General features: G+C 35.5%; 1 protein-coding gene across 2 annotated transcripts in view; it reads right to left on the reverse strand.

The window, feature by feature from the left end:
* Positions 1 to 14163: 14163 nt before the first annotated feature.
* FUT8 (fucosyltransferase 8 (alpha (1,6) fucosyltransferase)) overlaps positions 14164 to 23846 on the reverse strand; it is a 47439-nt gene continuing 37756 nt past the window's right edge. For both annotated transcript variants that reach the window (XM_009999510.1, XM_009999509.1), the window contains exons 8-9: positions 19383 to 19533; positions 14164 to 15111 (exon numbers count right to left, since the gene is read on the reverse strand). In XM_009999510.1, the coding sequence (XP_009997812.1) occupies positions 14794 to 15111; positions 19383 to 19533 (469 nt within the window). In that variant the 3' untranslated portion in view covers positions 14164 to 14793. The remainder of the gene's footprint in view (positions 15112 to 19382; positions 19534 to 23846) is intronic.

The raw sequence follows: 23846 nt of genomic DNA on the forward strand, positions 1-23846 counted from the left end.
TAGATTAATCTTAATCTTAATCTTCAAGACCTCTTCTGAAAAGAGCAACCAGCAAGCTCCTGAATGCAGAGTCAGCTTAATGGTAATTTTTTTTTCAAGTGCACCTACAATTAGGACTTCACTGTTGCGTAGGTATGTTTAATCTAGGGTTAAACTGAATGAAGGTTTAATTAGGGTATGAGTTTCACTTTACTATGGTTAGATTGCTGCTGATACCCTCACTGGTGTATTAAAACCATCTGAAGTATGTCTGACTGTATTCCACTGGAGTACAGGCAGCACACCACTGAGATACAGACATCCACGATCAGGCCAAACCTACAGGTTTATCATCTTCCACCACTTATGGACTAAGGCACAATTAAAGCAAAACTCAATTAATTTATAATTACCCAGCAATAATGATGATGTTTTCTTCTTTTCTGAACATCTGTCACAGAATGTTTTCATCTTCACTGAACATTAGTCAAACACCTGCTTCTTTGTGCTGTGATGCTGTGGGAAACCATTCTCCAACAGGGGTTTAATATGTGCTGAAATGGGAATGAGTATCTGTGCCTTTAATTAACAAGGAAAAATGAGATAATAAAAAAAAAAAAACAACAATCAAAGAAACAAAACCGAAAGAACAACCCCAGCTAACACCTCTTGGAAGTTGAAATGTAGAATTAAGTTATTTTTCAAACTAAATGAGATGAGCCACTTGAAGCCATTTCAAAATAAGGACTGAGAACCAATGACAAGGCGTTTTTATCTGAAAGAAAGTGCACTGTCATTAATCCTCAGGTTTCAGAATTCTTCCTCTTTTTTGTTTGTGTTTGGTTGGTTGGGGTTTCTTTTGACACACCTAATTTTCTATAAAATCAGGATACAACTATGTCAGAGTAGTTTAAATGCTTTCTGCTTTTTTTCTGGTCATTAGTTGAGATGTGCAATTCAGTCTAAATTTCCTATTCTCATTTCTAATATATAAGTCCTGCCTCGTCTTTACAAGAAATTGTCAGTTATTGGGATTGAAAATTGGCTACATGCACATCAGTAAACTTAGAAAATAATAGTATTTTGTTTCATGAATCACTTGAAAAACTACAAATGCCAACAAATGGTGACACAATATAGAATCAAACAGTGATGAGGTAGTTACCAGAAATCTAAGGGCAATGAAAAGAGACTTCAGGGCCCTGGGATGGCTGGTTAAGAGATCAGGAGCACAGGTGGTGTTCTCCTCTATCCCACCAGTTGCAGGGATTGATGAGGGCATAAACCGGAATAGCCAGCAGATTAATTTCTGGCTCCAGAACAGATGTTACTGGCATGACTTTGGTTTCTTTGACCTGAAGGCTGATGGAACATTCTTACAAGCATCTGGCAGAGGTCTTGTGATCGCCCGCCCTTGTTCTCATGGGGTTTCCTAGACGTTTGCTGGAATTGTAACACAGCAGAGGTGGAACAGGCCCCAAAGTTCCTGGTGTGTGTGGAAGCCAACTTCCTGACACAGCTGGTGAGGGAGCCAACTATGGAAAGCACCCTGTTGAACCTAGTGCTTGTTAACAGAGAAGGTCTTGTGGGGGATGTAAAGACTGGAGGTCATCTTGGTCAGAGCGATCAGGAAATGATAGAGTTCTCAATTCTTTGAGAAGCAAGGGGGTAGGAGCCAGCAGAACTGCCATCTTGGACTTCCAAAGGGCAGACTTTGGCCTGTTTCAGAGCATGGTTGAGTGTGTCCCTGAAAGGCAAATGAGACCAGGAAGGGTGGTGATACTTCAAGGAGAAACTCTAAAAGGAACAGCAGCAGGCCATCCCCAGGTTCTGAAAGATGAGCCAACGGGGAAGAAGACCAGCCTGGCTAAACAGAGAGATTTGGCTGGACCTCAGGAACAAAAGTAAAGAAAAGGGGATGGGCAACATTGGAGGAATGCCAAGATGTAGTGAAGGTATGCAGGAGAAAATCAGAAGGGCCAAAGCTCAAGCAGAACTCATCTTGGCCCCTGAGGTTAAGGATAACATGAAGAGGTTTTTTCAGTATATCAACAGAAAAAGGAAGACTAGGGAAAATGGAGGCCCACTGATGAATGAGGTGGGCACCCTAGTGGTGGAAGACACAGAGAAGGTGTATTACTGAACATGGTATTTGCTTCAGTCTTCACTGATAAAGCTGTCCCCCAAGAGAGAAGTCATTCTCCCCCTCTACTCTGCCCTGGTGACACCACATCTGGAACACTGTGTCCAGTTCTGGGCTCCCCAGTTCCAGAGGGACAGGGAACTACTAGAGAGAGTCCAGAGGAGGGTAACAAAGGTAAGTAGGGGACTATCTCTCTGTTGAGGAAAGGCTGAGAGAGCTGAGACTGTTTAGCCTGTAGAAGAGAAGGCTGAGGGGAGACCTTATTAGTGCCTGTAAGTATCTAAAGGGTGGGTGCAGGGAAGATGGAGGGTGAGGGTGACAGAGCCCTGGAACAGGCGGCCCAGGGAGGTTGTGGAGTCCCCTTCTCTGGATATAATCAGGACCCACCTGGATGCAGCCCTGAGTAACGTGCTCTAGACAATCCTGCTTTAGCAGGGGAGTTGGACTGGATGATCTGTAGAGGTCCCTTCCAACTCTGACAATTCTGTGATGAGTTTCTTATGTTTCATAAGGCTTGTATTACACACTGGCAGGTTGGAAGCTGAGTTAGTCCTGCCATTGCTCTGATAAAAAAGATGTCAGGGCAAACAGAGATCACCAACTGATGACATCTTTATTAGTAACACTTAGGTCAGTTAGTATTAGCCTCTGTTCAGAATATATATACTCAAATCAGGTTAATTTCCCAGCTGTTATAGCCTTATTAGTGTCAATTTCTAGAGATTAACATGGTTCTTAAAAATAAAGAAATAAGGGAGAACCACAGTATGCATAAATGATAATGCAGTTGATTAATTATACTGGAAAAGTGGTGAATCAATCTGAATATGAGAGAGACTATGAGAAATTAAGTAAAGAAGTTACACTACCTACAGGAACAGATCAGATCTAGATTAACATATACTTTATGTCATAAATCACAATATATTTTAGACTTTTTATTCACTACAAACTAACAGCTTGCCTCAGCCACATGTACTCTTACTCACCAGAGTGCTATGCACATTGTCTTCTTGCTTGAAGGTAGGGATGGTTAAGTGACTAACCCCTCTATCTCCCTCCTGTTCCTATATCCCCTTCCTTCACTTGAGTGATCTGGTTGACACCTGATTTTTACTGTAGACCTCTTAATAATTCATGTAAAAACCTCAAGCCCTCATGAAACACAGTGCTAGATTTCAATTACCATTTCAGATACCACACTGTCTAAGCCTAGTTTTCCCTCAAGTGACAGTAATTCCAGTGTCATGTGTGCACTGGCTACTGATACAACCGTATGGAAAACAGGTATCTGGGATTTCTTCTCTAACCACAAGAATACATAGATCTGTGCTGGATGGGAGGGCTTAATTGTACAAAAAGCAACCTGCTGGCTGAGTTGCATTTTGTACGTTTCCCCAAAACAAGATCAAACTGATTTTTACTTCCAAGCTGTTCAATTCTCAAAGAGATGTCAGTTTCATTGATATGCATTGTTTAATCCTGATGAGCCAGAGAATGAATTCTGTGACTTCTCTCAGTGATATGACAACATGGCAATAACAACTACATCTAGTATCTAGCTGATACTGATGTAGACTAGATTCTGCAGCAATACTAGAATCACTGTAATTACTCTAAGCAAAAACTGAAGTTAAATTTTATGACTAGCCCAAAATCTTGTGACTGAAAGTCTGGTCTCCTTAGGATCTCATTATAACCTTGCTTCTAATTTAATGAAGAAGGAAAACTAATATTGCTTTAAAGAAAATAAGACTGTAAGTTCTGGCAAGATCGAAGTATAAAGCTGTAGGGATTTGGGAACCAAAAGGATCAGTGCTAAATGGTAACAAACATCCATCATTTATACTGCCATCTGCACATCTAGAGTGGGCACCATCGTTCATGAATACCTGAACATTAAGGGAATGAACCCTAATATGAGTGTCAAGGTTTAGCATAAAAGCTCTCAGTCTGCTCTAACAACATTCTCTCAAAATAAAAAAAGACTAAAAATAAAAGAGACAATTATTTATATACACGTTCTAGAACATGGATAAATAATCCTAAGTCAGTGATGACTTAAAAAAAAAGTCACAATGAATTTGGGAACTGTTTATTTGGGGAAAAGCACTGCTAGTTATTCCATCTCTTAACCAACACTGTGAACTGACAGAGGACTAGTCTGCTTTTCTTGCCCTAAAAAACAGCAGCCATAAGAGATATTACAGTCCAAGAGTGCAGAGGCCAATGTCTAAAACATCCATGACACCACATACTGATGAGTAGAATAAATATGTAAGACAACAGTTGAGAGAAGAGCAGATGCACAACTCTCTCAATATTAATCCCTTAATAATTAAAATATACATACCCATATGGTAGCTTGTGTTTTCCAGATGTATCAGTGCTGTGTGCATTCCCCTGGAGCTTGGGAATTTATCAGTCTTTTTAGGACCTTTGGTTATGATTTAATGGAAACCTTGTAATGATGAAACACAGAGTTGTGTATGTGTATCAGGGGGTTCCAATACCAAAACTGTAAAAGTCTGTTCTACCTGCTTCAGATTTAAAAAAAACCAACAAAAACTTATCACAAAAAGATGAAGAAAGGCAACACATGCATGAAGCACATGGCAAAGGTAAAATTTTAGAGATTTCCTTAAGAGTATAAATACAAAAGATGCTGACATTTAAAGGACAGAAGATTCTAACTGCTGGCAAGCATACACAAAGTAAGTCCTGGGAGTGGCACAAAGCTTGCAAAGAAAACAACAGATTATAATTATATACATAATTATATATATATATAATATATATATATGGTATGTATAAATTATAAATTAAAAAATAAATACATACACACATATTTCAATATCTAAATTTTCTTAGTAGACTTCTTCCTGGTATTCAGATTAACCTTTTATCAAGCATAGCCTGCATCGGTCAGAAATGCATGCAAAAGCAATCTTACTGGTACAGTTAAAAAAGGTTGGAGTGTGAAATTAATACTTTGTTGACAGTCAAAAAATCACCACTTTCTTTTTGCCAGAAAACTGGCAGAGAATTTGAACAACTCTGTAAACTGTCTGTCTTGTCTATGTCTAAATTACTACTATAAAGTGCTTTACCCAATGTTCTTAGGAGCTCCAGATGCAAGAGAATTGTAACGAATGCATCCATCAGCATTCTGCCACAGATTCCAACCATCTTTGAAAAAATCATTTTTGAAAAAAAGAAAAAAAGGCTTGTTTCCTTTCATTGCAAAAAGATCCACAGCTAAATGACACAAGTGCTAAAAATATGGATCACTCATCCAAGGAATTTGCATTTGTGATTCCTGGAAAAAAACCCTGCAGTTGCAAGCATGCTAGAGGTACTTAACTTCAGTAGTGACGTGCTAATGTGATGATGCATGCAAGCATCCACCTCAGAGCACTAATAATAATGTATATAGGAGGAAAAAGCATCTGGAAATTTGGAAAATCCTTGTTTGCTTACGTAACATACTGTTGTTATACTGTTGCATATAAATACAAGGTTGACAAACATCAGGAATTAAAAGGAAGCATAAGACCAGGGTAATACCACATTAATAGATCTTCATGCAAATACTCCTAATGAGAAAACAGTGGTAGAGCATACTGTTCTGATGCACACTTTGAAAACTAAAACTTCCCTAGACAGAAAGTTTGAAAACTTCAGAGGAGAGACTTTTCTCTGAACCTGTTATAAGTCTTTTTATCTAGTAATTTATTATTTTCATAATTTAATTCTGTTTCCCCAAAGCAATTTGTTTGGCTACTGGATGGGACTCAAATGTCCTGAATCTGTCTGCAACAGTAAAACAAAGTTTACATGTTTTATTATTCAGTCACTGAATGTGTGCCATGATAAACAAGTGGGATACAACATGGAAACCTGCCATAGCTACTGTTCTTTAATAAAAACATCCCCGTTAGATTGGACAGTGATTTCACAAAATCATTTTCTAGTCATAGTGATAGACTTTGCACATCCTGTAACTGAAATTAAAATGATTAATTAACTTGACATATCAACATATTGCCTTTTGCACAAACAGCTGTTCCTACTCTTCCCAGATGGATGTACTTAAAGCACTATCATTCATGTTATATACCACCCACTAGTGGTTATCTGAAAACCTCAAGATGCAAAAAATATTAAATGCTATAAAAGAACATAAAGGCAATTTTGCATTAGGATAAAACATTTCTTGAGATAAAATTTAATTTAATTGTAGACAGTGTGTACACTGAAGACTCTGTCCACTTCAGCAGATGCTAATTAATGCCGATTCCTCACAGATAAGCAGCAACTTAGATAAGCTACTACAGGACAAGAAAGTATAATCCTGTGTATTTCTTACTCTGGGATTCAGAGTAATCTTTCATGCAGTTCTACTTTTAGGAATTTAATGGGATTTCTATTTTTTATTGTTTGTTCAATCTACTGCTTTTGGAAAAGCTTTACTCCTAGAAGCCTTTTTGTCTACTACTTATTGTTTGAGGATTAAGAAGTCTAAAAATAACAAAATAAGCTGTTTGATTCTGAGAACTTAAAAGTTAAAAAATGTGATATATGTAACATAAAATCTGATGAAAAAAAGCAGACATGTCGATAATTTAACTGCATTTAATTTTCTGATTTGATTTTTTGTACATATGCAGGTTTTCTAGAGATCTGAGTGAACACAGTAGAAGAGCATTCTACACAGAGACAGAGAGGAAATGAGTAAGAAACAAAGAAATGAAGTTGGCACCACTGGTAGAGAAGTTGCTGGAGAAGATATTGCATACACAGAGATTAATAGCCATTGTTGTGCCTTGTACTAGCTGCATGCTTAGAAAACTCATTTTAAACTGCCTTTCAAGCACAGACAATACAATTGCCCCATACCTCTACAACTGCAAGATAATTCTAAAACAAATTAGGCTGGATAAAACAGAGAGGCAAAAGAGTGGTAGTGTTGGTAGGAAAAAATGTATCAGAATCAGCTCAAACTATTTTTTCTGAACTCCATATATCCACTGTCAGGGGGGAGACTACTCTTTCTCAGAAAGCAATTAAGAGCCAGAGGCCTGAAGCTTACTTTAAGAACCAAACTGTTGGCTATAGCCAACAGTAGTAAGCTACTTGCCACAGAAAATAAGCTGAAATCTACCTTGTGGTTTTATAGGTAAGGCAGGCAAATTACAGGCATCTCGGAAATAAAACATCAGACTCAAATCAGCACAAGATGATACTGTTTTCTTTTTTTTTCCAACCACTGTGTATGGTTTTACCAAAAGAAAATGCTTCAAGGGAATCTTATGAGGCCAACACCAGCTGAACACTGCACCATTTTACTACAGAGGTTGTACAACGAAGCACCTGATAAGACACATGTTATTAGAAAGAAACGGCATGTTCTGGAACCAATATCCACCCAACATGAAGTCATGACAAAATAATATATGTCTGTTAAATTAATCCTGAAGGGGCAGCCCAGGATGAGAAGACAGCAACTTCCAGTCAACCAGACTGGCAGATACAGCAAAGACAGGAACACCTTCATGTCAAGCCAATCTTTACCTTGTTCCTGTTCTCATCTCCAAGAGGTTTTTTCCAGGATCTTCCACAGCTTTTATCACTTCCTATGAGACACGTAACTGTCTATGGTGTGTGCAACTGTCTCTCCAAAGCATATTCCTGCCATGTGCTTTCTTAAGAACGAAAAAGAGCATGAGTAATCTCTATTCAGTTCAACAAAAGGTGATGAGTCTATTATTCCAATGGTTCTTATACTTACTCTGCTACATGTAATTTTAAAACCACATAAATAAAGCTTATACGTTCATGTTTACTTCCAAAACACTAACATACACCAACCTAGTGGCGTAGATGTGAATCTGTTTCTATTCACCTTGAAATATATTCAGCATACATGTGGCCAGTGACTAAGTCCCAAGAGAAGGAATGAGAGTAAACAAAGTACAGAAGGTCATTTCTTAAATCACTCTACTGTTCCAGAACCAAACATAAACATACTGCAAATAACAAAGGTCATCAGCATGTAGGAAGGAACTAACAAAACTTCCTGAATCTGACTTCAGATATTTGGGATGCGAAGGAGGGTTTAAGAAATTTTTTTTTCAGACACACATAGTGCAAAATAAGCAATATATATAACTAAATAATAATGCAAAACAAATAAAAGCACACAATACAAAATAATACTGAATTTAGCATTATAGGCTACATTATTAACCCATTTAATGACTGCAGTTATTATTCATATTACTGTATTTTCCAGGGATCCTACTGAATGACAGGAATCCCACCGTGAAAGGAGTGTAGAAACACAATATACACAAGGACACTTCTAGACCATAAATCTTATAATCTAAACTTTGGAACAAAAGAATGAGCAACACACTCAGAAACACGAGAACATGAGCTAATATGAATCAGTGTAATAAAAAGTAGTCATAACACATCATCAACCCCAGAGAAATACTTTCAGATACTCCCTTATTGTTACTTTTAAATATTTAAAAAAAGCTTTTTGTTGTTTCTAAACAAGTCCTTCAATTCTAAATATATTACATGAAGGCTGATCAGTGCTAGCCTATGTATAATCCCTAGTGATGCACAGGTTAAAAAAAGGGTCAAGCCAGTCTAACAAGATTTGTCTATCTTTGCTGAATAATTGAAGTTTAGTCAGAAGCAAAAACTCATTTTAAGAAACGTTAGTGCACAGGGAACTCTACCGGAGACAAGAAGAAACACTGTGAGTTTAATGCCACAAATCTGAACTTATTCTTTCTGTATAGCAATTTTATTCTCTAGTGAAAATAAATAAATTTTTATAGATGTTACAAAGTGACCACAGATTTAAAATAATAAACTCATTATAGTTCCTTCTCCAGCAATAAGCTGAAGTAGTGTAGCAAACTACTCTCATCAGCCAGTCAATAGCTTTCCAGTGTCTTTGCTGCACATAATGGATGCCCCATTCTTTCTCATTCCCAAAGAAGGATGTAGGATGCCCTGCTTTCTATTCTGCTTCCATTCATTCTTCCAGGTTATTACTGTTTGGAAAGATATCAGCAAACATACTTGGCTTCTTTTAGAGACAGATCTTCTGTGTACAGCTGAATTGGGCAGCAATCTCAACATTCAGTGGATTCTCACAGCTAAGATATAATATTTTTGTGGCGCTACTTGTAGTGAAATTAGGAATTAATGGAGTAATTAAGCATTGTGCAGCTCCATCAAACAAACAAAAATGTCAAAGAAAGTGAGCAGGAACACTAGACCATGCTAAAATTAAGGATTCCAAGACTGAAGAGAAGAAAATTACTTGCCTCTTACAGTCCTGTAAAAGACTGCATTCAGTGTATAAAGATGCAGGCATCAGTGTATATTCAGTGACAGCCAAATAGAGAATGCCGTGAAAATTCATCCAGGTCCAAAAACTTGCTATGGTGTGTGCTGTAAATCTTATTAGGCAAGGAACTTCTAGGCCTTGTAAGCCTCCCTAGCACTTATTAAGCCCATCTGATTATTGCATTTTCTCTGTGAATCCTTTGCTATGCCAGTCAAGGAAAATACAAAATGCATTTTGTAAAAAAAGACAAACCAAACAAACTAAAAAAACCCCAACACCTGCAAGCAATAATTTCATGTTATTATGAAAAGTAAAGTACAGACACTTGCTGCCCCTTAGATTCCTGCTCATGTAATGAACACTGGCCACTAGGCCAGGAAATCAAAACACACTAAGCAGAGAGGTTTGAAGAAGCTTCATTCAACCATGGTAGATCAGGCTGAGATGCAAGTAGGCAGTGTGACTAATGGAAGAGCATGGAAATGTCATATGCCTCAGGAAACACCAATCTAGATGGTCCTATTAAAATGCTGTGACCAGAGGATGTCTTTAAGACAATGAGAGGAAATGAAGACAGGGCCAGTATAGTTCTTGAAGAAAATGTAGGATCATTGGGACTTTGTGTAACAATGCTCAAGAAAACACTTTAAAAATATGCTAAAATAAAATGTCAGGGATATATAAAGTGCAAAAATCTTGCAAAGTTAAAAGTAAAACCAGTACAAGCATGTGACAGCAGCTGTTACATGTCTAGTGTAGCTCAGCGGCGATAGGTCCTTCCTTCAACAGCGTCTCCTTAGGACTCTGCCTGAAAGCATGAAGTTAATAGTGAGCTTTGGTAAAGACATTTTTGTACAAATACTTGGTAGGCCTTTGTGTTAATCAAAACTTTCTTGAAGTGACAATAGGATTCTGCTACAATTAAGTGCAAAGGAAACAAGCATACAAAAGAATGGAAGGTTCCACTGAATAGCAAATCAAAAGAGGGTTTTTAAATTTTAAGTATTTCTCACAGCAAAGAGAAATATGTTGTTGTCTGAGGTCCTTAACCCAGCACTGAAAGGTTTATTTGTGGCTTTATAAAGTGAAACAGCAACTTAAATTAAAAGTACATCATGTCTCCTTATTAGACTCTCTCCTTCCCACCTCCAAAACTAAGCAAATTATTTTTACACGGATTCTTTAGTCACTTGAGACATTACATTGCAAAGAAACTTATGGCCTGGAAAAACGAGAATTCAATTCACTGTTTTGAAAAGGTTTCAAATGGTAGGTGGTACTTCACTTGCATGAAAGAAAATCTCTCTTCTGTTATCTAGAATTTGTAATTAAAATTTTCCATTTTATATTCTATTGTGTTCCTAGCTCAGAAACCAAGACTCTTACTCTACAATTGCATATCAGAGAAACATAAAACGCACTATGGAGGAAACTTTCATACTATGATTATTTCTCCATAAGAAAGGTATCATCAGGTCTCTTTTCTGAAAAGTTGGTAAAGGAGGGAAAACCTTCTGGTAATTGCAAGTTTCCTTAAATTTCAGTGGTATAAGGGGTAGACAAAAGACTTCTCTGAAGATAGATCTTCACAAAGTTTGAAATAAAACATCAACTTTTGTGAACATATAGTAATAACCTGCAGTTAACAGGGATAGAATGTCGGTAGATGAGGCTTGGGAATCCCATGCATTTGACTGTAGGATAGACTAAAAATCAAGGACTGAACTTAGGTTGGTGTAATTGTAGTGGCAGAAGCAAATTGCTGATGCTGACCCCAGTCTCCAGGTGCATCAATGTCACAGAAGACACTGACCTGTTATAGAATAAATTTCTTTGTCCAGTTAGTAAGAAGGAAGTAGAATATTCAGTTTTCAGAGACTGTATTTACCTGGCAAATAAGTTATTGCAGAGAATGTGACAATGATCACGTAAAACAGCAAAGGCAAGAGTACTGTTCATATTCCTTTTTATGAACAGAAGACACACACACACACATATACACACACAAACGCTTCTTAAAGAGGAAAAATTTAATTAAACATTAGCTTGTTTTAAAAGAGTATGAGGGCTGTCTTTGTTTTATGGATGTCAGACTTGGTGGTTTGGTATGAGGCAAAAATTACATGACTGGGTTGTTGCAGAGCTACAAGGCAAATAGAGGAAACAAGACGTATGTTTGCTTGCTACAAGCACTCCAGTTGGTATCTTAACAAGTTAAGAACTTTCCAAAGATTCAACTTCCTTTCAGGTACTTAAGACAAATTTTTTTATTTCCCATTATTTCACTTTTCTGTGAGCTACAATAATAATTTGGGTGGGTCTTCATTTTCATTTATGCATGGATCTTTCCATACTACCCAGACTCCACTATATCTGAGAATAAAGAATAATATAGAACAAATTCAGTTTTAATATCCCAAGGTCCCCGGATTTCAAGACGTAACTAACTGGTAGTCATAAAGGAAACAAATTTCTAGAAACAGATGGGTCTAGTAAGCAGTCTATTGCTAGGCTTCCTCCTCTTGACAAGTCCTGCATTATAAGCATGAAAAGATCATACGGTCCAGGGGAAATAAGATTATAGCATCTACATTAGTGCACTTCTTAATTATTAACAATAATTTTACAATTTCATACCATTTCATTATCACTTTCTCAAAGATTATGAGCTACATTATTCATTAGGTACTTAGATATGTAAGGAGGCACACGTACCTTGCCAATATTATGTCAAATACAGTCTGTTGAGGAATTGCCATATTCTATGTCTTATATAACATCACTGTGTTCGGTTCTCTCATTAATACATCAGAAGATTTGCTCTTGCCTTTGGGCTCATCTTAGATGTTCTGTTTTTTATCTTCTTTAGTAATATTTTTAATTGTGTTACCTGACTATGGAGGAATTTTCCTAAGTTAATTAATTTATAAATACTATTTATGCATCACACTGTAAAAAACGAGCTGGAAGTAATGAGCTCTGAAGCCATAAGTTAAGAGCTTAAAAAATAAAACATTTTTGAAATCTATAAATATCAAATAGATAATGTAGTATCCATAGAGAAATAATTAGTTTTCATAAAGACAAAATGTGTTGATCTAATAGTTGAGGAAGAAATATTTGTGGGTTTGGATTTTTTTTTTTCCAAGTTGAAAAGGGAAGTAGTAATAGCTTTATATGTACAACTCAAATTGAAGTTTAAAAAAAGTTATAATTTAGCCTATGTTTGTGCCTCTGAATTACCACAAGTTTGACTAAGTTAGTGGAATTTTTATCAGAATCACTTATACAGGAAGCTAACATCAAAGAGCTTCCTTAGAAGTCCCAAAATACAGAAACACCAGTTAACTCTAGCCATCTTCAGTCACAAAAATTCTTTGTCTTTAGCATTACTTGGCCACTCCTCCTCCTTTGCATTTATCCTTCAATGCATCTCTAAATTTGGTATGTATGTTAATGTTTACTGATGTGTCTATTTAATACTACAAACAGGCAATTTGTAATTATTTTTTTTATCCACAGCAGTTTTCAACTTTAATCTTGTTATTCTTATTCCAGATAAAAAATAGTTTTTCAGTTGAGGAACACATAACTGGAAAGGATCTACACGCTCAACCCTGAAAGTAAACTCCAAGAACTACTTTGTTAATTCCTTTACATATCAATCAAGTTCTATTTTACTCACCACTATTTCAGTTGGAAGACTCTTGCTGAAATTCACACCACCAGAGATTTCCTTTTACTTTGCAGCCTAAAATATCTCCATGGTCCAGTGCATCCCTTCATTATGTTAACACTGTCTTTGGTCTATTCATAAATATAATTAAATAGCCTTTTAATGTTTGCTTTGCTAAGGTCAACCAACCATGCTTTTAAAATCTTTACTCATGTGGCATTTTCTCAGTGTCTGAATAAAAAATGTTTTCTGCAGTTACAGTATTCCAGATTAGATTGCACTAGAACCTTCATAATGTCATTAATATTATTTCTATTTGGAAATAGTATCTTCATTTCTTGCACATTTTTAAAAATATATATATACACACACAACCCCCCAATCTACAAAAATTGTTTGTTAATTTGTTCTACCTCCTTTCTTAATAGAGAGCTGACTAGCAACAGATTTCAAAACACTTAGAATTACTAGCAATTTTATGTCATGCATAAAAATTCATCCTTGTGTATATTTCCTTGGAAATTCCTATTTTTTGGGTAAATTGTTAGATTTTTTTTTTTTTTAGAGTACTCTAGACTGACAGGTTCAATAAATGGGATGACCTGAAGTACATTACTTAAAAGCAATTACATTCAATGCCAAAATGATAAATGGCCATCCATAGTACCCTAAAAACTGTTTTTGAAAGGGAAACACAGAAGGTAAAAGAATAATGCTGGAGAGTAAATGTAAGAAATTGAACCACTGAAGTCATGCTACTGAAACTCACTGTCCACAGAACTGAGAAACACTGTGCCACTCACTAGCAGTTGTTGTACTACATACTGAGTGTTTAAAAATTCAATTAAACTCCAGCTACTTTCTCCTTTGTGGGTTTTGCTGCTTTTGTTGTTTGTTTAAATCAAAGGCAATGTCCAGACACATTATCAAGTAATAAAGAATCCGTTCATGGTATTGTTTTACAAAAGTTCCTAACAGACGGTGACTATTTTATTGTTGAATGTATCTTTTATTTTATTAATGATGAGAAGTAATCAATGCAATGCTAAAAATAAACTTGTAAAGAAATCTATTTTGAAATCTGAATCTGTTGTTTGAAGCAAGTTCAGTGGTCATGGTAACACCAGTTGAAGATTGACGCTTGCCCATTGTGAAATAGACATGGCTCTTCTAAAAAGGTCACAATTTTTTCAAAGATAGGCACCATGTTTTAAATTTTGCACATACAAAATATGTTCATGTCACTCAAATTACACAATGTGGCAGTGTTCTAAGTCTGAACATTATTGTCAAGTAATGGCAGAGAAAAGAGCTCAAAGCTCACGTAAGACTTATGACTGGGACAAATCCTGAAAAGAGAAAGAGTATAAAACAACAGTTTTCCTGTTGCATGTGGTTTTGTGTGTGCATGTGTGAGAGTGCATATAACAAAAAATGTTTAAGAGTATGTTCAGATAATAGCCCATCCATTAGTTCTCAGCTTCTTTTCCAGTTTCATTGCTAAATGTTTTGATTTTAACTGCATGTTAAAATGCAAATTCAAATCCCATATAATCCATAAGTTTGTTGACTGGTTCAGATCACTCAAAATTGAGAATTACTGTCGAATGTCTTCCTTTTAATCTACTTGTCAGCCTCTGGGTATGTAGGATACTTGACTGTCTCAATTTTTTCCTTAACTTTGTAGGACGGGTACAGGCCTGTTCTTCCTAATTTCCTGTTGATGCCTTTTGAATAACCATCCCAGTGGTTTCCAGCTACTCCAATTATATCTCCAGGTTCCATAGGAATTTCATCAGCAGTTCGTGGATGATGAGCATAAATAGCAATCTGGTTGTGAGCATTCTGTCCCCCAAAGTAGTAGATATCATCCAAAGAATGGAAATACGCTGAAGCATCAGGATGCAATGTCTGCATTATTTCATAGGCAACTCGACAAACCTTAAAAATAAAAAGAGGAGAAGTCATAAATATTTTGTGTCCCTGCAACATACCACAGAAGTCAGCAACCAATATGCAACATTTAAATTTCACAAGAGGATCGAGTTTTGGAATGTCCAGGTCAAAAAAACAACCAATGAACCAAAAACAACAAATGAAAATAAAAAATCCTCCATATTTACCAACAAGAAACATATACTTCTGCAGCATTTTAATTAGTACACTGGTGATCAGATTCAGTAAATAAAGAAGTCGATAAATAAACAGAACAGTTCACTTTCCAGTAGAAATTGAAAACATCCATAGGAACACTTAGCTATCCTGCTTTTCAAAATCAATTTGTAACCAATCAAATGTAAAACCAAATTAATTTCCTTTTTCCACTGCTAACAAAGACTGCATTTTCCTTCCCCTTTCAACCTTTAAACTTCACAATTTATTCTGTGATAAAAAGGCTTTACATTTACTTTTCTAAAGGAAGCTCCAATTCTCACAGTCAAGCAGCTCCAGAAATCCAAGGCTTTAAAATCCAGTTAATATTATGACTGTTGGCAACTTGCAAGACAGCTAAATGAAACCAAATTCCAGCAAGACAGTAATGATGTTGGTGAGGAGAAAGATGTATTTTGAAATGTCATTGTATCACATTTTATGAAGAAAATTTTCTTGAGAGTGAAAACATCAGAATTGTGTTGTATCTCTCAAAGTCACCAGAAATACCAAAGGTTACCACTATATGAAACTAAGCTAAAAAGCTCTTTTCTGTCAGGTGTCTGATTTGGCCACTGTGACCTTTCTGAATTCTAATCTATATTACTGTACCTTTCTCTGATTTTGCATAAGCTTGATAAAGCTTCATTAACAATACAGTACAGCAGGCTTCAATATGAAGAAGCATTTGAACTTTTTCCTAATTTTCAGTCTATGTAAATACAGTAAAGCTTAATTTTGCTTCTCTTTTCTCCCTCTGAAGATAGAGTGAATAGAACTTTCAGCAGTCAAGACATATTTGTACTTTCCTAGCTTCTTCAAGAGAGTAATTTGCTTTAAAAATGTAAAAGCTTCCTTTTATCGCTCACTAGCTGATCCTCCCAGAAGGAGGATACACACACACACACACACACTCTGAAAGATTTTAAAACTTTTCAGTAGAAATGCTTTTTAAGTGAGTGTAAGTGTACTGAATGCCTGACATTAAACATACATTTCCTCTCAGCAATTGTTTCCTTTGTAGGGCCAAACCTGGGTAACTAAAATGAAAGCAGAAGGCAAAGAATCCACATGCAGAATTATAAAGCCAGCCTTCCATTTTTGATTCACAGATGTACTTGTTTTGCAGCTTGGATACTTACATGTACAATGCAAAATACAGAAACTACTAAGTCCTGGAAAGAAATGAGATTATGAAGAAAAATACATCAGGCAGAGGGAGTTACGATTTCATCAAAATTAAGACTGAGGAGACAAAAAAGCTCTTTGTTTTAACAAGCAATTTTAATTTTGCTATTGTGTTATGATTTGTGTAACTACCATGTGGCTTTTCTGCACATCTCAATTAAAGCAATGATGCTGAAATACAGTGCCAAAGTAGGTTGCTTCCCTTGACTCCGCATCATGTGATGGGCCTAATTTCTTTAATAACAGTATTTTAGTGAAACACCTATTCATCAGCTTCTATCAATATTCATTTAGTTTTGGTACCATAAACAAGAATTAATAGAGGGGACTTCCTAAAGCACCTGATTCTACTCATACATACTGTAATTTTCTCTTAATTCCACTAACATGAAACTTTGACTCTTTAGCAAGAAAATGGAAAAACGTCAGCATACAATTGATTAATGTGGAAGTCCAAAATCACACTGGAAGTAAATCAGACTGCATTCTTATCCTTACTTTCTCTTCATACAGATCAGACGGCTTGATTTTGCTTACCTTCAATGTCAATGTAAATAAATTTCAATTACGAAAAGATGGGGATAGTAGTTAAAATGTTAAAGATCAGAGGATTAAATTTTAAACCCATAAAAGAGAAATCTTTCTGAAAAGCAGGGAAACTTGCAACAGTCCTTAGAAAAGCCCAAGAGATGAAAATACAGTAGAGACAGACTCACACCATTGCATGACCAGCAAAACCGGTGCTAAATTATTTTTGAGGAGTATGAATTATTATATAAGAAATTGCTCAGAGTACATTAAGTAGATGGTTGGACCAAATTCATAGTCGCAGCTGTTGAGAGTAATATTCTTATACAGGATTTTCTAGACTTCAGAAGAATTTTCTGCAGCTGTAGAAAACCAAGTAAACATGTCTATTGTCAAATGCAGGGAGATGCAGAATGAGATGGGAGCTCAAAGATACCATGTACCTCAAAGGCACCCTCAAAGGGAGTTGTACCAGGTGACCTGGTAGGTCCCCATCAACCTGTATCACATTATATATTTAACTAATCAATGTGTTTTAACATATATTCTTCTTTAGAAATTACTCCAGTGTTTACAATTCAATTACCATATACTCTGTCCAAGTAATTTGTACCTATATTTAAACATGTTTCTTTTACACTCAGTGTTTATTTACAGCAAACATTTACCACTTTTAACACATCTTTCTGAATAATAGCAAAAAATATTATCGGTATCTTATTTTTATCTAAAACCACATAATTCTTCCTTCAGAATATGAACAGTCTCTACACCAATGCATGTGTTGCATTTAAGACATCCAAGACATACAACCGTAGGTCTTGGTTGATGATCACCTCTTTCACTGCAAGATGCATTCAGTGGACACACTTCAGATGAATCAAATATTCTCAGAAAAGTTCTAGGGTCCTCAGAAGCTTTTCTTAGCAAGAACTTTTACTCTGGATTTCAGTCATGTCTTGGTCAGAAGTAATGTATATTAATAACCTTCTAAATATGCCAGAATTTTTTTTATTTTTTTTTTCTTCACAGGGTTTGGTGAACAGTGAAAAAAATGTATCCACAAGCATGATTGAGAGATAAGAGGCTTTTCTCTACTTATTCTGGTTTTGCTGTCTTCTTGCCATAGTAACATTAAGAGTTCTGGCCATCAAGGTCAATATATCACTGTATTGATCATAATGCTGTGCTTGCTACCTATGTAATTGTCACTACAGTGCAGCAGGAAATTGATATTTGGGGCTGTGGAAAACATTTCTTTTTGAAGTGAATTTCAATATTCAGTTTTGTGTTCACTTCCATGTAACAGTACAATCATGTGTGATGATAATCTATATTCATCTGCAGTTGAACGCTTTCCTAGCCAGGAGCATTACCTAAGGGTATATATGACAACAGCAGGAAAAAAACCCAAACAAAACCACTTTGTTTGATTTCAGTCATATGCTGCCATACTTGATCAGCATATTGGTCACAAAATACTGTCTTCTGATCTTTTTAAATCTGAAAACTACCTATTAAAACAGCTTTTCATAAGAGATTAAATTAATATAAATATGATGCAATGAAGAAGAAAATGCCAGTGATGACAACTATATGATTCAGTTTTACTGGACTCCAACTTGCTTCATCAGTCCATCACATTGGTCAGCATTCACATTTATTGCACTGCCTCTGGATTGCTGGAAATGCAAGACTGACGAGAAATTAAATGTCTGCTTTCTTCATTCTTGTCCATTCCTGCAATCAACTCAAGCACGAGCAGACATGTTTGAACTGTAGTAGAGTGCGATGATGTGTAGAAATGGATGGACACAAGTTATATATTAAATTTATTCAAAATTATGAAGCGTTAAACATGTTTAAAGTTATTTTACTTATTTAAATGTCTTAACTAAGCTGTGTAGAAATTGATGGATACAAGTTATAGATTAACTTTATGCAAAACAAGGAACTCTTAAACATATTTAGTATTATTTTTCACTTATTTCAAATTTATGAATTACTTGAGCCACTAACGTCAACTGTAGAAAAGTAATCACAGAATTATAGAATCATGGAATGGTTTGGGTTGGAAGGGACCTTAAAGATCCTGTCATTCCAAATGCCCTGGCATGGGCTGGGACACCTCCCATCAGCCCAGGTTGCTCCAAGCCTCATCCAACCTGCCCTTGAACACTTCCAGGGATTCTTACAGTCCCACAAATGTTCACATAGAATACTGAGCCTTTAATTCTTCCCTGAAATTTTCATGAGAGAGCATGGAGAGTAAGATAGAAACCAGAAGAAAACTAAGATTTACAACTGGTACATATACTCTATGTTGTATTTGTATTGCCATTTACCTGGGATGAAAATGTACAGACCAGGAAGTCTGCCTGAGACAAGAAGTGAATATCCAGAATAACACCTCTGAGGGAGTTTTCAGTGTATCGGTTATGAAGTCCTGCTGACCAGGATATGGAGTTATCACTGATGAATTCATAATTGGGATACCTGTGAAAATACAACACACTGTTAACAGCAAAGTCTTTCTACATTTTTTAGTATTTTTTTTTAAGAGGCATCATCTTTGCTGCAAGATAAGGCTGTTAATTTGTTTTAGTTGAGTCTCAGCTTTACAGGTAATGAATTATAATTCTGTTGAACACGCTAGAATGTTACTGCTGCCTCCAAGCATGTCTTCTCTTTACCCAGAAGAAAATTAAATTAAAAGACAGTGTAAGTCTGTTGGAGACCTGACACTGTAAAAAATTATCTGGAAATATATGTCATGTTTTGGTAATGCTACTGATTTTACATGAAATATATTCCAATGCCTACCAAATTGAATGTGGAATTGTGTCTTTATTAGACTACATTTTATTTATTACCATTCTCTAATAGATACTGATTATGACACAGTGCAAGAAAACCAGTCACCTGTAAAAGGTACATATTACATAAATGAATCTAAACTAACAAAGAAAGAAGTAATTTGTGGTTATTAAGGCTCTGTGGAGAACAAATTTGGCAATTTTCTTGTTAAAAGGAAATAAATGTAAAACATATACTTGGCTAACAATGTCATTAAAAATTGCAATAAAGTAAAAACATTTTAACTGTAAATACTAAACTTTGTTTAATATTAAAAATAAAATGTTTTAACAATGAACAATTACTTTGAAAGAAATAAATGCTTTTTAAACACGTCAAAAAAGAGTGGTCTTTCTCAAAACATTTGTACCCATCTACTCACGAACTGAAATCTGCAATAAACTGCAAAAACTAGCATGAATTAATTGAATTTTCGGTCAGCCTCCTACCAAAAGTAAGTTTTATATTAAAAATTCCACGTAGCTGTAACAAAGATTGTAATGGTATTGCTGTTACACAATGCTTTTACTTCAATAATGAAGTGCAACTCATGCAACTAACCCACCAACCACAAAATTTCACCTACGGAGCTAATGACAAAATAAAAATAAGTATTTCAAATTTACAACTTTATAGCAATCATAAAACAACTAATGAATTAACCCATCTTATACGGTTTATATAAAGAAAATGAGATTTGAGAGCAGGCCATAATGCTTGAGCAACAATAACTTAGACCTGTAACCAGATGCTTCAAAGCTTGACAGTCCCATGCTGAATGTTGCACAAAATACGATTTACACTCACGAGTTGTTGCAAAGTTACTGAAGTCAGGACATACTTGTCTACAGCAATACAGCATGTGCATACACTCTGGACACACAGCAGACATTATTATGACAACCCCTTGTACAAATATGCCTTGTTTATTCCATTTTAATGTTAAAACTATGGGGAAACTGTTTTCAAAAGTGAGCAAATATAACAGGCTTTCCCATCCAAATCAGGAAATTCATCTTAGGAGTGAATCAAAAAAACATATGCAAAACTCCCAACCTTGAGGAAGAATTTTAGTTTATCTTAGTAGGAATTTAATAGAATTTTATGTTCCCAAGAGAAACAAGTGCTGTAACAAAAAATAAGACATACATATGGTAAATTTCCCAGAGATAGAATGATGACTTTAAAGGGTGCATCTGACCATGAGTGTCAGGAGAAGCTCATGTTACATTGAGAACAAGACAAAATAAAACAAACCAAAAGAAAAAAAGAAGAAGGAAGTGAAATATTATTCATTTGGAATATCTGATAAAACCTCTCTTGATAAATTATTGAAGCATATGGATCAAGAAGTATTTTTTTCCAAGATGAACTCTATCACAATGATAACTTTCAATATTTAACAAGCTCTCAAAATACAACAGATGACAACACAATATTTGTGATAGAAAGATTCTGTTTCTGTTTCCATGTGTGAATCATGCTGGTATTTTTTTAAAAGAAAAAAAAACAAACATGGAACAAATGGAAATATGTTATACCCTAGTTAGAAAACTAGCTGAAGAACAGAGATGGGCATAAGTCTTATTTCAGTGACACAACTCTGAGGGGAGCAACATGAAGAATGATTAATAGAAGATATTTCTAGGGACAATGAACAGGTTGAGTAGAGGAAAAAAGGGCTGTTTCTTGAAGAATCTGATGTCTTACTAGCAAAGGATCATTCTATAAACTTAACAAATGAAGCATACAAAAAAAATTCTTGCATTGGATCTGCTAAAAATAATAAAAAATCAGAATTACTTACACATGTTCTTATCCATACATTTAATATTTTATCTCTCCTCCCTTTATTCTGGAGACAGCCTTTGAGATGCTTTTAAACCTGGTCTTCAATTCCATTTTACAAAATTGATTCAAATTCACTTAACCGACAGTATCAGAACCCAACTATTCAAAACAGTGAGCCAAGCTTAACTCATATGTTGAAATTTTCAAGCAAGGACTTTGATGTTGTCCCACACACTCAAGAGGTTTATTTTAAACACCCTAAAATGTGAGTATAATAGCAGCTATACTCAGTGTGACCAAACAATATTTTAGTCCCACTCTGTTCCCAAAACAGGCTGAAAGCAGAAAAAAAGAGAAAAATACAGTAAAAGGTCAAGTCTATTCTCTCAAGATTAGCCATATGTGACCCACTGACTTTCTGAATCAGGTGAGGCTAAGTTCTCCTTCCCACTTCCTATAGTGCTTTAGATTCTATTTAAAGCTATTCTTACCACAATGACTACAAAGACTAAGGGAAATAAAACTTCTGAAGCTCTATCGTTAGCTTTTTTTTCCTTCTGTATTTATATTATGATTAATGTAATGCTTACAATGTAAGCTTTTGGGGATATTTTTTTTCTTTTTATGCAGAACTCATGAACGATCCTATTACTAGGATTCCTGAATGCATGGTACATGAATAATAAATAAAAAGATGTCCTATTTCTACTGACAGAATCATCTAAATACAGTATTTTGTAGGGCCCCATCTAGCTTTCCAGTGAAATTACCCAAGCATTCTCTCCTTTGTAACCGGAAAGAACCAGACTGTAAAGATAAAACCCAAGAATGGAAACTGGTGTAATACTGTTTTCTTTGTATCAGACTACATATCAAAAAATAGTATCTAATTCTTCTAAAGCTAATAGATTCTTGAAACCTATACACAGACCAGGAAGGATTCTCCCCACCTTCCACATCTAGGAAAAGGGGAAAAGAAGAAATTAGAAGAATGTAGGGAATTTAAAATCTTTCCTTCCAGCACTTAACCAGCCTCAGATAACGATACAAACCAATACGAGACTATTTCAAGTTCCAGTTGGTTTCAGAAGCTGAACAATTAGTTGTGAAACTATAACGTATCACTAGAGTGTGCAGCAGGTGCAAACTGAGATGAATCCCAGGCTCCTGTTCTCAACCAGTAGAAATGGAGAAGTGTCCAGAACAGGCAATGCAAGCTTTCTTCCCTCTGACACAAGAGTGTGAGAAAGTGTGTAGACAGAGGAGTAAGAAATAATGTGTTTCACATCTTGCTTTAATAAGAATTGGAAAATCTCTGAGCTGTTCAGACTCAGGATGTTTGAAGCACTACTGAATCCTATATATTAGCTATGCTATGACTTGGGTGTGGCGAGGGTTGCAACAGGTAAACTGCAGATAGTACACAGGGAGGAAAGACATTAACTTGCTATTGTGGAAGTAAGTAAACTGTGAAACAGGGTTGAGGGAAAAGCTTTCTTAAATGCTGGAAAAAACCTCATAAGGGAGGCAAATTCTTGCAAAAAAATGAAAAAACAAAATACACATGACTTTACAGCTAAACTTGTAATATGTTAAATTGTAGTGCTCATATAGATGAGAAAGACACCTAAATAGATTCACATGAACCAGAAAATTATTAAATATGGTTCCTTTAAGAATTTATGTGCATGTTCAGTGGCACTATCCTGAATACTCTACCTTAAAAAGATAAGATTCTGTCAATAATATATACATAGAAATATATATACAAGAAATTCAAAAGTTTCTATTTGAAAACTCCTAAATCAGCCAAAGAACAAGCAATTAATCATCCCTAACATTACACCTAAGATAAATACCCTATGATCTCTGCTTATCAGAAGTTGTTAAGTGCTTTAATCCCATAATTATTATTGCTGTTGGACTCTCAACCATGCTCCTCTCTAATCATGTTGTTCTATATCATCCTAATTCTGAAAATATAGAACTTCTTTCTTTCTTTCCTTTGGAACACAAACCAAATAAAAACCCTTGAAAAACTGGCAGCACTGACTCCACTGTCTTTTTTGTTTGATGGCAAATAATTCTCATGTAAAGAGAAACATGCTATCTTACTAATATTAGTGCATCCAATAATTAATACACTGTAAGCTACTGCAGTG

The sequence above is a fragment of the Chaetura pelagica genome, unplaced genomic scaffold, assembly GCF_000747805.2.
Source record: "Chaetura pelagica isolate M959 unplaced genomic scaffold, ChaPel_1.0 scaffold55, whole genome shotgun sequence".
Lineage (NCBI taxonomy): Eukaryota > Metazoa > Chordata > Aves > Apodiformes > Apodidae > Chaetura > Chaetura pelagica.